The following is a 13604-nucleotide window of genomic DNA, read 5'->3' on the forward strand; positions in this document are numbered from 1 at the left end:
AAAATGCTTAATTTAGTTAATAATCAGATTATATCAGAAAATGACTTGATTAATCATATAATCAACAGTGATAGTCATACAGTCATCAGTCTGGTTCACATCACCATCCTACCTCATCAGATCACCATTAGCCAGCATGCTGCATCATTCAGAGCTCCAGGTTCACACAAGCATATGAGCATCATCAGCATCCACACACAGCCACACACAGCCAGCCTCACCAGCCTCACCTCCTCTGTCAGATCAGCTCCTCTGATCTTCTCTGGAAGCAGAGTCAGGACTACAGCTGGCTGTTGTTTGTGTGGTCATGCTGTGTGTGTGTGTGCGTAATGGAGGTGATGGAGCAGTGCAGATCTCTCCTCTGTTTTCCTGTCTTGTGTGTTGTGTTTGGCTCTGCAATGCGCCGTGCAGTCTCGTGGCTGCAGCCTCTCATTCAGCCCTGAACAAGAAAAAAAAAAAACATCAGCCTTTCATAACTCCTCCACCCACCCACAACCCTCCTCTTAAAGCACCACGTCACTGCAAACACCAGGAGAAATATGACCCCATTACAGAGCACACTTAACCTACATAAAGAGTGTGTGTGTGGGGAGGGGGTGCCCCAGGGGAATAGTGGTGGTGATGAGGGGCACAACAGATTCAGTACATACACGTGCATTTCCACCACCTAAAATAAACTAAAAAAATCCAGCACATATTTTTCTTCTCATTATTATGTAATGTTTTTAGATACTATGTTTATTTAAAGCAGTTTTTGCTGACTTAGTATCAAAAATAATGAGATTGTATCTTCATTTAATGACTTTGCATCTCAAATTACTGACTGCGTTTTAAAATGAGATAGTATCTCAATTTAATGATCATGTATTTTAAAATAGCGACTTTGTATCTAAAAATATGTATCTCAAAATAACGAATTTGTATTTCCAAAAAATAATTCTAAATAATGATTATGTATTTCAAACTAATGACTGTATCTCAAGAATAATGGGATAGCAACTTAATATAGTGATTTAATATCTCAAATGAGATTAAAGAGATACTGAGAGTGTATCTCAAAATAATGACTCAGTATCTCAAAATAATGTGATAATGGGAATAAGCTTCCATAAGATGGCAACAAGGCCCAAAAAAGCAAATTAGGAAATTTAACATTTCTTACACAATTCAATGTAAGACCACATACTGCACACATTACAGAGAAAGTCATGGCTACAGAAGAAGAGGGTGTGGGACTGGACTGGTCTATCTGCAGAACTGACTTGTCCTCAATATATAATGTATACAAATAAAATATATAAAGCAATGAAAGGGGCTCCGAGTGGTCCACTATGATCAGGAGATCACTGGTTCGAATCCCAGTCATGTAGCTTGCCATCAGCTGCTGGCGCCCTAAGAGAGTACAATTGGCCTTTTTTGGTGGGAAGATAGTGCTCTTTCCCCTTATCACTCCAAAGGGTGATGTCACTCAGCACAAGGCTGCGTCTGTGAGCTGATGTATCAGAACTGAGTCACTTCGCTTTCCTCCGAGTGCGCTGTGATGCTACTTGACAATGCTGCACCAGTTTGAAAAGAGGTGGTGGCTGACTTCAAATGTATCAGAGGAGGCATGTTCTAATCTTCACCCTCCTGGTGTTGTAACATCACTAGTGATGGGGGATATACAGCTGAGTACCAGCTAAATAGATGGGGCATAGCTAAAATGAAAGAAAATGGAAAAAAATAGAAATGAATTAAAAAAGAAAAGCAATGAAGATGCCTTGTTGCACACCTTAATGATGACATAATTGCAGGAAGAATGGGAGAGACGAACACCTGAAACACTCCACTGCTTGCCGAGTTTAAGGGGCCAAAACATATTTTAGGTTTTGTGAACAGAATATATGGCAAATATAAGTGGCAAGTGCTTTTTTTTAAAGCGCAAAGCCTCATAAGCAAGGCTGCACTGATGATATTTGTTACTGTCTTGATAAGGATAACTGTTATAGCAGTGTCTGTGGCTGTTTATATTAAAGCTTCTGTTGTTTGTAAAGAAGATAGAAACGTAATGATTTAATTATGATCTTTTATTTGCCACTTATCTACAAAATAAAACAGCAGAAATCTAGGAAACTATGTAGATGCAGGGAACAGCAACAGACACTGCTAGAATTAATAAAGACTAGATTATGGCACACAAGTGCAGCTTATCACACATTCTGGGCCAATGTTACTTCCTCTCAGCTGGACTGTTATGAAGGCCTTACTGCATCCAGTTCCAGTTACTGAGTCTGACTCATATTCTCTCTCTCTCTCTTTCCTTCTCTCTCTCTTTCTGAGAGAGAAATGCATGGACACTAAAAGGGTCATTTCATGAGGTGATAGCATTATTTAGGAAAGCAATCCACCCAAATACTGCTGTACAAATCTTTACCAGAAACATACTTGGAATAACTATGACACTTAAAGCAAATAATACAAATTTAATGGATCATTCTAGGGTCACCATCCGTCCCATAAAATATGGAATTGTCCTTTATTTGGCAATTAAATGTTGTGTCCCATATTGAACCAATACTGGGTTCTGTTTGTTCCATCTTTTCATTATATGGGACATGATTTGTTCTGAATTTCCATAAATGTCCAACACACACAGACACACACACACACACAGAAACACACAAACATCAACACTAAATCCAACAATAATGATAAATAATGATTGATTTGCTATCTGGCTGTGCTTGATGTCAGTCCGTAGGGCATACCTTATTTTAGTAGACTATCGTGATTTGATTGATTGTCTACACATTTCCTATATTAAAAGTGTTTGTAGGGTATTCTGTGCATTTTGTGTCAAAATGTTTATATTTCAATATAAATATATATAAAATTATAAAATATAAAATAAAATACACAGGAGTCTGGCCCATGAGGAGCTGTGGTAAATTATATGATAAATTATTATCATTTCTGAAAAATGGCAACACTAGATCGTTCATACATGGGAGCATTCTAAAAAAGCAGCTAATTATATATTAATTATATATAATATAATTTAATTATATAAAATACATATATTAAGGGATTATAAAGAATTTAAATATACAAATTCTATTAAACAGAACAGTTTTCAGGTAATATTTTAAACACAAAGTCAGTTCATTATATTATAAAAATAGACTGACTGTTCTGGGTTCAGTACTTAGTGTACTGCTGCCCTCTAGCGGCAAAAGACATGACCTGCTGCCACAGAGCCTGTAAAGAAAGGAGAGTACCCACTCTTCAAAATTTGATCCAACACGCGCCTCTCTTTCATACACTAGAGGGCGCTCCCGAGGGAGACCAAAATTAATGGATTTAATAGGGAGCTATTGAGCAAAATCGTTGTTTATAAATGTTTGATAGTGTTTAGAATGATAATGTACAGACCAATATGACCTTTTTCAGTACCACACACATTATTTTAAAAGCTTTACACCCGCTGGTAGCGTACCAACTAACCAGCTTACAGTAACAGTAATGTTAGAGTCTCTTTTATTTATTTATTTTTTTTAATTAACAAAATTTAAGGCAAAACCACAGCAAATAAAGCGACTGACAGTACATATCCAAACAAAACTAACAGAACAAAGAAACGTGGGATTCAAATAAAATAAAAAAAAGCTTCAAAATATCAATGGATTTAAGACATTTCTAATTCATTATTTGTTGAAAATTTGCCATGGTGTGTATATGATTAGCTATACAAGTCAGAATAAACAAATGTTTGGAATGAGGGCATTTTTTATAGCAAATTATTATTTTTTTAAAGCAAACTAAAAAGTGAATCCAAAAAGACCAAGAAAATACACAATAAAAAAGGGTTCAAGGGATTCTGTGGCTCCTTTACAGAAAACACACGTATCACAAAATAGCAGTAACCGGGTAAGTAACCAGCGTCTCAGTTGTTTGTTTTCAGCAAAATACTCCAGTATGCTCACCAAAATGAAAGCAGCTTCCTCTCCACAGGTTGTTGACTCACCAGAGTTTTAACCCATTTGAGTTTTTAGGCGTTTAGCGCCGTTCAATTAATTTTGGACTGACTCGCGGGCTCCCTCTAGCGGCTGATACTCATTTTCTGATATACAGAGTTGCCAGGTTCGCGTTTTTTCCGCCAAATTGTGTTTGTTTGAAAATCCATTCGCAAGTGAAAATTCCGGGGTGGCGTGGTGCGTTTTTTGGTCTACTTTTAAAACCTACCGCGGCCGCGGTAACATCAGAAGCAGAACAACCTCAGTACAACACATTTTCAACTCACAAAAGTAATTCATAAGTCATATGTTAATAATTTTCTTTTTCTAAATCTAGCCTATAGGCTACTTCGTTTTAATTGATTTTAATGTATGTATTTTTGCAGCTGAATAAATGATATAATATATATATATTTTTAAAATATATTTTAACTTACATTTAATGTATATATATAATTAATGTTAATTTACATGGAATTTATATCAGTTTATATCAGTTTGTTTTTACTTGCCTTTCCCGTCTTTTCATTCTACAATACATTTTACACGACTCATCTATCTTTCTCTCTATGTTTTTTTTCTTTTCCCTTGTTTTATATTTGCAGCTTTTTATATTATATATTAAAAAAAAACTTTTGCCGTTTGATTTTTAATTTTATTTTGAAGTGTTTTTTTTTTTTTTACGTTAACGCGCTTCGGGTCTCAAAATCCGGGGTAGAAAAGTACAAACTCAAAGTCCCTTTGCATTCACAAAAGTAACATTTTATTGCTGAAAATAAAAATAACGTCATTAAACCTAACATGAATTAGTACTATAATAATATATATTTTTTAATCTGAACGTAATTGTGAGGCAGTTCAATGTTGAGCTTTTTTTTGTTGCAACAAATCGCCGGGACTTTTAATTCCAAAGTCAGTTTCACTTCCGGCTCTAAGGTTCTCAACGTGGTTCCCGCAGCAGTCCAACGTGTGGAGCAGCTGAGAATGAAGAGAGCGAGTTTATAAAGGAGATTATTGAATAAGGTAGGATCATTACAGCGGTATTCTCCTGCACGGTGTTCTCCTGCATGTCCTTCAGCTATTTTTTAGATAGTTATGTCTGTGTGTTTAGTTTCAGATCAGCACCAGTTTCCTCAGCAGTGTTTTTACCTGAGCTGTAGTTCAATATAACTCTACAGCTCATTAAACACACATTCATACAAGTTATTGTTAGGCATTACAGAACTGACTCTTTAGTTACTGTACTCGGAAGTTATCATTACTGATTTTTAGTGTTTGATACAACCTTAAATTATCAAAGTACAAAAAAATATTTAGAGACTTAAGCTGTTCACTGGATTTATTAAATGATGATTTAGTTTAATAATCAGTTAATAAAGGCTTTCGCCAGGTTAACGTCCTTTCAGAACAGAGGAAAAGAATGAAATAACTTGCCTGATCGGTTTATGTCTTTTAAAAATTGCTTTTCTACATTGTACTATAAACTATTGATTAAAGTAAGGGAACAGTTCATTGAGTTGATTAAATTAGCTACTTAGTTATTGAGAAAAATATTTTTTTATCCAGCTTAGGAAACACTTTTAATATAGAGAATAGTAATAAACTGATTGTTAAATTTATAGAACAATTTAATAAATTACAAAAATAAGGAACACTATCAAATTTAGGAAAGAATGTATACATTTATTCAAAATGGTCACAAATAACAGCAATAAACATTTCTATATGTAAGAAACATTATGGAATTCCTAAGTATTCTCTCAGCTCATTAGTAATTGACACTGGTTAGACATTAGTAAATGCTACTAATTGTTTAATCTTAAAAATGTTTAAAACAGTAATAAATAGATACATTAAAATGTAGATTAAAATGTTGTAATGAATGTTAATGTCTTAAATCGTATCAGTAAATAAGTATTTGAGACATTTTGTGATGAGTACTGTTAGTTCATGTACCCTTATTGTGAAGTTTTAAATAGGGGGGAGCAATTTACTAAATTTAGGGAAGGATTTATAAAGCCTAAGAAATTGTTTGTCTCTAAATATTATATATGTATCCTAATACTTCAGTGATCCTGTATGATTTAACAAAGCATGTCATTGTTCTTTTCCAGTTGCTTGGTTCTTCTCTACAATGGGGGAGTTTAAGGTGCACCGGGTCCGGTTCTTTGACTACATGCCGTCGGCTATCCGAGCTCTTGCCTTCCAACCGCAGCGGGAGAAAATTGCTGTAGCCCGGACAAGTGGCTCAGTGGAGATCTTTAACTGTGCTGACCGCTTCTTTCAGGAAAAGGTCTGTGATGTTAATTTATGTACTAAAGCTTTCTCCTACTCAAACAACCTGTACTTTTGATAGTGTAGTTATCCTAAACTCTGTGGGTTAGTTTCTGGTATAGTGAATAAGCCCCTTCATAGACTATATTTTATTTTCAATGGAAATCTCTGTTCATTGTGATGCGTAGTCCAAGACTAGGCATAATCCTTGTCTAGAACACTTCCCGTGTAACATTAGACATTAGCTTTACATTCTGATTTTGCCAAAAAAAATGGCAGCCAAGGCTGTAATTGTGTCTGAAGTTTATTCTTTTAGTGTTCTATTGGTGCAAGAGGCTAATGTAGTGATCATCATCACCTTCTTCTTGTCTGCTAAGTCTAGACATCTCTGTCCTCTCCTTTGTAATCCCTAGGCCAGTTTGGAGATAAAATCCCTTCAATGTGTTCTGGGTCTTGCTCAGGTTCTCTTCCCAGTTGGTTGTGCTTTTCTCTTATCCTATTCTTAAATATCTACTGTAGATTTCTTTCCTTGTAGAAACGCTGACTGATCAGCAACGTTTGGGATATGTGTAAAGTTATGGTGATCTATTTATTTAGCAGACTGTTCCTATAAATGTTGTATGGGTAAAGGCATGTTTGGTAAAACTTAAGTAATCTTTTGTGAGAGTTATTGGGTTACATGTTGAAAAGAAAAGAAAACCTCTGTAAGCTTCCTCTATCTGAATTAAGTATTTCTGTATTTTAAAGTGTGATAAGCCTATTATTTACTAATAGTAGAATTGGTGCACGCTTTACATTTGGGTAAAAAGTTTTGCTATTGTTTTAAGAACACTGTGTGAAATTAAATTTTGCCTCCATTAACAGATAATTCCAGGACGAGAGCAAGCTGCTACTGAGGCCCTTGCCTGGGTCGGGGATCGCCTCTTCAGTGCTGGCTTGAATGGAGTGATTAGTGAATATGATTTGGAAAACCAAAAAGTGAAATACACAATCGATGCATTTGGAGGCCCAATGTGGACCATAGCTAGCAACCAGCAGGGCACACATTTAGCTGTAAGTGTTGTTTGGTGTTTAACTTAACAATTTGAATTGCCTGGCTTTTTAAAAGCAGCGAATGAGAGAGAGTTTTATTTGTGTTTGTGTTTTTGCAGGTTGGGTGTGAAGATGGGACTGTGAAGCTGTTTGAGGTGTGTGAAGGCAAAATCCAGTTCGAAAAGAATCTGGCGAAGCAGAAAGGACGTATTCTCTCTCTCTCCTGGCATCCCTCTGGTTCTAGGATAGTAGCAGGAATGATGGATATGATTCGGGTTTTCAACACAGAAACAGGTAAGCTGTAGTTAGAAACATATAGTTTGCATTCTTTGTGTAACTCCCTTAGAATATGCGTGACATTTTTTTGTTGCCAGGGACCTAATATAAACAAGTTAAAACTAAATTATAAGCAAGAAGATGTATGAATATATTATGCCTGTTCAGTAGAAGAGAAACTAGTCACACTGTAAATATGTAAGCTACACTAAAATAACAGGTAAAAGTGGCTGAGTGACCATAGCCTTAATCACCTGATGCATGACTCTTGTCTTGTGTTGCCCTTTAGGGCAGTCAGTACACAGGTTACTGGTGGAGCGTGGAATAGGAGCCTCCCGGAGTGTGGAGTGTGTGGTTTGGGGTGTGGTTTACCTCTCAGATGGCACCATCATCAGTGGAGATTCATCCGGAAAGGTTAAAATATGGGATGACCTCACTGGAACACTCATTAAAAGCCACCAGGTCACCAAGTGGGATGTGCTGGCATTATCAGTTTCACAGGTGAGATGCAATCAATTGTTGATTGACTGATTGTTGTAGATGCACAGCTGATTTGTTAGGCGCCCGCATGATTTCAGTAAATGAATTGCATTTGGAATTCACTATGATCCTCAGGATGAAACCAGTGTTGTTGCTGGGACGTCAGAAGGTACTGTGGTCCAGTTCCAGTTCCTCTCAGTAGTGCTGGGCCAGGAGGACAAAGAGTGGGTCCAAACAAGGATCTTTAAGAACCACACACATGATGTCCGGGCTGTGCTGGAGCTCGGCACTGCTGTTGTATCAGGCGGTAAGTTCACAAAGTTCTGTATTAAGACACTAACCCTCCTGTTATCATCAAATGTACTAACACCCTTTATCTTAGCATTGTAAACGTTAAGGAAATAATTAATGTTACCCAAGATTGTGTCAGGTATATTATGTTTATATATCAGTATCATTTCACACAATTCTGAAAGTATATGCAGATCAACATAAAATCTCACCAATGCGATGGTATCGTATTCTTGGAATCAAATATCAGTATTTTTATTGGATCATACAGCTCTGGAAGAAATGAAGAGACAACTTCAGTTTCTGAATCAGTTTCTCTGATTTTGCTATTTATGATAGATAAAAGTATGATAAAATGATAAAAATTTGTAAAATGAACATTGTCGTTTTATTCTATAAACTATGGACAACATTTCTCCCAAATTCCAAATAAAAATGTTGTCATTTAGAGCATTTATTTGCAAAAAATGAGAAATTGCTAAAATAAAGTTTTAAGGTTTCAGAAATTAATATTTTGTTGAATAACCCTGGTTTTTAATCACAGTTTACATGCATCTTGGCATGTTCTTTTGGTTAACTTTATGCCAAAAATTCAAGCAGTTTAGCTTGGTTTGATGGCTTGTGGTCATCCATCTTCCTCTTGATTATATTCCAGAGGTTTTCAATTTGATAAAATCAAAGAAACTCATAATTCCTAAATGGTCTCTTATTTGTTTCCAGAGCTATAGTTGCTCTAAGCGCCCCCTATTTGACCTACTTCAGTTGCTGCTTCATTACTTCATTGGCAGTGCTAATCAAAGTATCTGTTTGTTTAGGAGTATTTGATCATCTTCAGTAACACAGATGCCATGAAGTATTGTAGAGAATTGTCTTGTGACATATCTAGTATCACAGAATCACATTATTGTGATGAGAGGTTATCGTGGGCAGCAAAATGTAGTATTGTATTGTTTTATGCCACGATACATTATTACCCCTAGTAGACATGTTTGGCAGTGTATCTATATATTGCCATGGGATCTTCTTCATAAACTGTGTACAGAACATTAAAAGTATATATGCAAATATAAATTTTAAGTTGTCCGATTGGTTGTTTTCCTTACATTAGAAAAAAAAAAACATTTAATACTAAGCACAATGCTAAATTATTTTAAGGATTGAATGGGGTCAAACTGACTACAAAGATAACAAGAAGGTCAAAATAAAAACTGATGTGAGATTCTATTATTATATTATTATTTTATTTTAATATACTTATTGATTGACTGTCCTTTTCTCACTTCTCAGGTATGGACACACAGTTTGTGGTGAGACCTCTCCTGGATAAAATTGAGGAGAGGGGTCCTGAGTGTGTCCTGCGCAAAATCCAGTTCCCACATGTGAGTACTTGCAGCAGTACTTAATTTGAATATAAAACTTTCTGCTTACTTTCTGCTAACAAGGGTGTTGCTTGTTCATCACACAGCGGAGCTTAGTGTCATGTGCAAAGAAGGCCGGCCTGCTTCTATTCCAGTACCCTGGCCATCTGGAGTTGTGGAGACTGGGAGAGAGTGATGGACATGGTGAGAAATTCTGAAGAATTGATTAACCTGAGCATTACTAAGAGTGACCCCTGGGAGAATGATTCAGTGGTGATGGTTGTTTTTAAAACTGCATGTTTTCTTTTTGCAGGAGCTTCTGGAAGTGTGTTACCTGTGAAAAGAAAACCAGAGAAGTTACTTCATTTGAAGATAAAGGTAACATGGTTGCTTTTGTGACTTGTAGAGTCCTTTTAATCTGTATCTGTAATGTATGGTAGTTGGCCTGTAATAGTTGATGAACTTTGCGAAAAACTGTATTTGAAGGCTACCTGCATAGATCCTTCACAACCCATTCATTAGTTATCATGTATTCATGTACATGATATACTTAAATATTCCCAACTTGTCATAGGATGTCTTATGAAATCATGCAGTGCTGACAATGTATTGACATGTATAAGTGTTAAAGATATATTTTTTTACATGATAAAAAGGAGATCTTAGCTATAAATAGCTATAAATTCTTGTTTTTTTATGGGTTTTTGCATTTGCTTTTAAATTGGTCAATAGGGTGAAGAGCACATTTGCTGCAGTGCAGTGTCACCATGTGGAGAGTGGATTGCATACTCAACTGTGGCCAGTTTCCGACTATACAGACTCCACTGTGACAACAACAATGTCAGCATCACCAAGGCAAGTATCCTTGTTGATAACACATACGTTAATCTACAATCACAAGCATAATGCATCATCATGCAGTAATGTTCTGCATTGTCTCAAAATGAAATGTTCATTTTAGTGCTGTCAGTGTTGGATAACAAAGTTTTCTTTGCCCCCCAGGTGTCCAAACTTCCAAAGGTTCTCAGCTCAGCCAATCAGATTTGCTTCTCTTCAGACTCCTCCAAGCTGTTTGCAGCATCCACTTGTTCATCAGTACATGTGGTATCTCTAAGCCAGACTGTGCACAAGTTTGTGTGCACCCTCAAGCCAAAATCTGGTGAGACACTTTTAACAATAGTGGAAATATAGGCAGATGTGGCAGAAGTACACAAACAAAAGTACAAATACTCCTGTTAGAAAATACACTGTATTGCCAAACATTTTTGCTTGCTTGCAATGTGCTTGTAAGGCTTGGATGGAGCTGCATGGCCATGGAAACCCATTCCATGAAACTCTCTACATTTGAGACTTGAGAGAGAGAGAGTGTTTTACATTGACAGAGTGGGCTTCTGTCATTTTCACCTTCTAACAGTTGACTCTGGAATATTTATAGTGAGGAAATTTCATGACTGGACAATTATGATACCACTCTGGAATTCTCCTTGGAGTGACCCATTCTTTCATTAGTAGCAGTCTGCATGTCTAGATGCTTGATTTTATAAACCTGTGGCCATGGAATTGATTGGGACCCCCAAGTTAAATTATTTAAATGGGTGAGCGAATACATTTGGCAATGCAATGTAAATTAAATACTGAATTTATAATTTCGGAATTTGCAAAGTAAGCATGTACACCAATATTAAAAAAATACTATTTCCATTCCTGTTCAAAAATGTCTGTGTTTATATATATATATATATATATATATTAATATTGTAGTGAGTAAAAGGTACAGATTTTTCTTTTTAAATATCAGGAGTAGAAGCAATCCTGTTTATCTGTTTCAGTTTCTTGCTGTTTACTGGTTTAAAAAAAACTGATAGGAAACATTCAGGGTAGGGTAGGATTTTGTTTCACACAAAATAAATCAGATTTACTGTCTATAATTCTGTATATACTGTATATAATTCCCTTTAGGAGCATTTATCATTTTCCCCTACTGTCTTTTTCTTAAGGATCTGTTCAGGCAGTTCACCTGCTAGCAGCCAGTGAGGATGGGAAGTGGCTGGCTTCAGCAAACAGTGACCGTGAGGTGCAAATCTACAACCTGACAAAAATGAAGGTACTTCATTAACCCCATAGCAGTTAGCTTTGGACGGTAGTGTTAAATGAGTAGGAAATGATGAGCAGTAAATCACATTCTGGTGCTTTGCGTTTCAGCTCCACAGCACAGTGCCTGTTTACAACTCCGGAGTCACTGCCATGGCCATCCACCCGACCACTAACAACCTGTTCATGGTGCATGCAGATCAGCAGGTACTGAGCAATTACAGCTACTCTATATGTATGAGATGCTTTAAGCAGAGTCTTATGTGTGCTTTTGTTGTGTGTTGTTGTTTTTTTTAAGGTCTTTGAGTACTCGATAGAAGAGAAGAAGTACACGGACTGGAGCAGACAGGTTCAGAGGAACGGGCTTCATTATCTGTGGTTAGCGAGAGACACGCCCGTAACCAACGTGACCTTCAATCCCAAAAATCCCACCCACATTATTCTGCATGATGCGTACATGTTCTGCATCATTGACCAAACCCTGGTAAGGACATTTTTCAGCTGTTGATTGTGTTTTAAACCAAGTCAAATAGTTGCCCTGATATCAGCATCAATGTGGCCCAAACATAGGCCATATCTAGTACTTACTAGTGGCTCATATAAGACTCATATAAGAATAGTGAACCAGAACATGGCCATAAGTAGTTTTGTGGGCTAAATTTAAAATAGATATTTGTTTTGCCAAATTTTAAATCATTTGTGAAAATGCAACTTCTTTACATATACATAAACAGTATAATTTAGAATAATAACCTAAATGATTATATTAAGAATAATAACATTTGCTGTGCAGTATTTAATACTATATCAGAACTGACCTACCACTCCACCACTAATTTAAAGCTTGATCTTGTTTTAAAAATTCTTGCAACCACTTTTGCCCCACTTCTGGACCATCATTGTCTTGGTTTGAGTTTGGACCATGCCACCAGCTGGAGTTTGGATGGCTTCTGCTTTGTGGTAGACAACCAGACCCTCCACTACTATGAATCAAGAGCAAGAAAATTAATATTTGATGGAGTTAAAGAGAGATGACTGGGTGATGTAAGGTGGCATGGCAAGGTGACATGTAATTAAGGAAAAGGTGGCATTCATAGCAAGTTAGAGATTGTGAAAAGGGGTGGAAAAAGATAATCTGAATGTTATACATCTACTATAAATAGTGTCAAGCATTTGTCAAATGTTATAAGGCTCTCTAATTCTGACTGGATCTATCAATTGTATCTATCTCCAGCCTCTCCCTGATTCATGCAGTCAGTTCTACAATCAGCTGACTCTAAGGAGCCTACCAGAGAAGGACAGGACAAAACACAGCCATGCTTTCAAAATGTGCAAGACCTTCAAGGTGGGTGTTCTTTTCCCTGCTTGACAGATGTTTTGATTTAATCTAATGATTAGAAGTGTTTTTGATGGGAACTTGTGAGCTTTAATGTTTATTTTAATTTTTCACAATGATTTTTGTTCTTGCAGGAGCTGATGTTTGTGGAGCTGATGGAGGATCAGTCACTGGTAGCAGTGGAGCGCCCTCTGGTGGAAATTGCTGCACAGCTGCCAGCACCAGTCAGACAGAAGAAGTTTGCCACTTAAGTTTGTGTGTGAGAGTTGTGTGAGAGTTGTGTGAGAGTTGTGTGAGAGTTGTGTGAGAGTTGTGTGAGAGTTGTGTGAGAGTTGTGTGAGAGTTGTGTGAGAGTTGTGTGAGAGAGAGGCCTATTGTGAACATACTCCTCTTAGTGCTTTGTTATGGCTGTTTGAAACAATAATAAACAGAATATTTACTGTAAAAATCAGACTGTAGCATTGTCATTGTAAA

The 13604-nt window shown here is 36.6% G+C and overlaps 2 protein-coding genes across 6 annotated transcripts in view; one reads left to right on the plus strand and one right to left on the minus strand.

Annotated features, from left to right (window-relative positions):
* The window catches only part of mical3a (microtubule associated monooxygenase, calponin and LIM domain containing 3a), a 124417-nt gene extending 123978 nt beyond the window's left edge, over positions 1–439 (minus strand). For all 3 annotated transcript variants that reach the window (XM_049483636.1, XM_049483637.1, XM_022679619.2), the window contains exon 1: positions 231–439. The gene's annotated coding sequence lies outside the window, so the exon portion shown is untranslated. The remainder of the gene's footprint in view (positions 1–230) is intronic.
* A 4486-nt stretch (positions 440–4925) lies between these two features.
* On the plus strand, positions 4926–13581 carry utp4 (UTP4 small subunit processome component). Of its 3 annotated transcripts, none has more exons than XR_007440712.1 (17): positions 4926–5015; positions 6107–6285; positions 7131–7319; positions 7418–7592; positions 7864–8075; positions 8190–8361; positions 9633–9724; positions 9811–9907; positions 10017–10081; positions 10436–10558; positions 10706–10862; positions 11701–11807; positions 11906–12001; positions 12093–12278; positions 13029–13139; positions 13265–13464; positions 13500–13581. XR_007440712.1 is itself a non-coding variant. In XM_049483638.1 (17 exons), the coding sequence occupies exons 2-16, from the start codon at positions 6127–6129 to the stop codon at positions 13379–13381; spliced, it is 2058 nt and encodes a 685-aa protein (XP_049339595.1). In that variant the 5' UTR covers positions 4926–5015; positions 6107–6126; the 3' UTR covers positions 13382–13385; positions 13419–13581. The 3 variants fall into 3 exon arrangements, 2 of the variants coding, with proteins under 2 accessions (XP_049339595.1, XP_007250566.3); XM_049483638.1 differs by having other exon boundaries at positions 13265–13385; positions 13419–13581; XM_007250504.4 differs by having other exon boundaries at positions 13265–13581.
* The last annotated feature ends 23 nt before the right edge of the window (positions 13582–13604 follow it).

This window comes from Astyanax mexicanus, chromosome 9 (genome assembly GCF_023375975.1).
Source record: "Astyanax mexicanus isolate ESR-SI-001 chromosome 9, AstMex3_surface, whole genome shotgun sequence".
Classification (NCBI taxonomy): Eukaryota; Metazoa; Chordata; class Actinopteri; order Characiformes; family Acestrorhamphidae; genus Astyanax; species Astyanax mexicanus.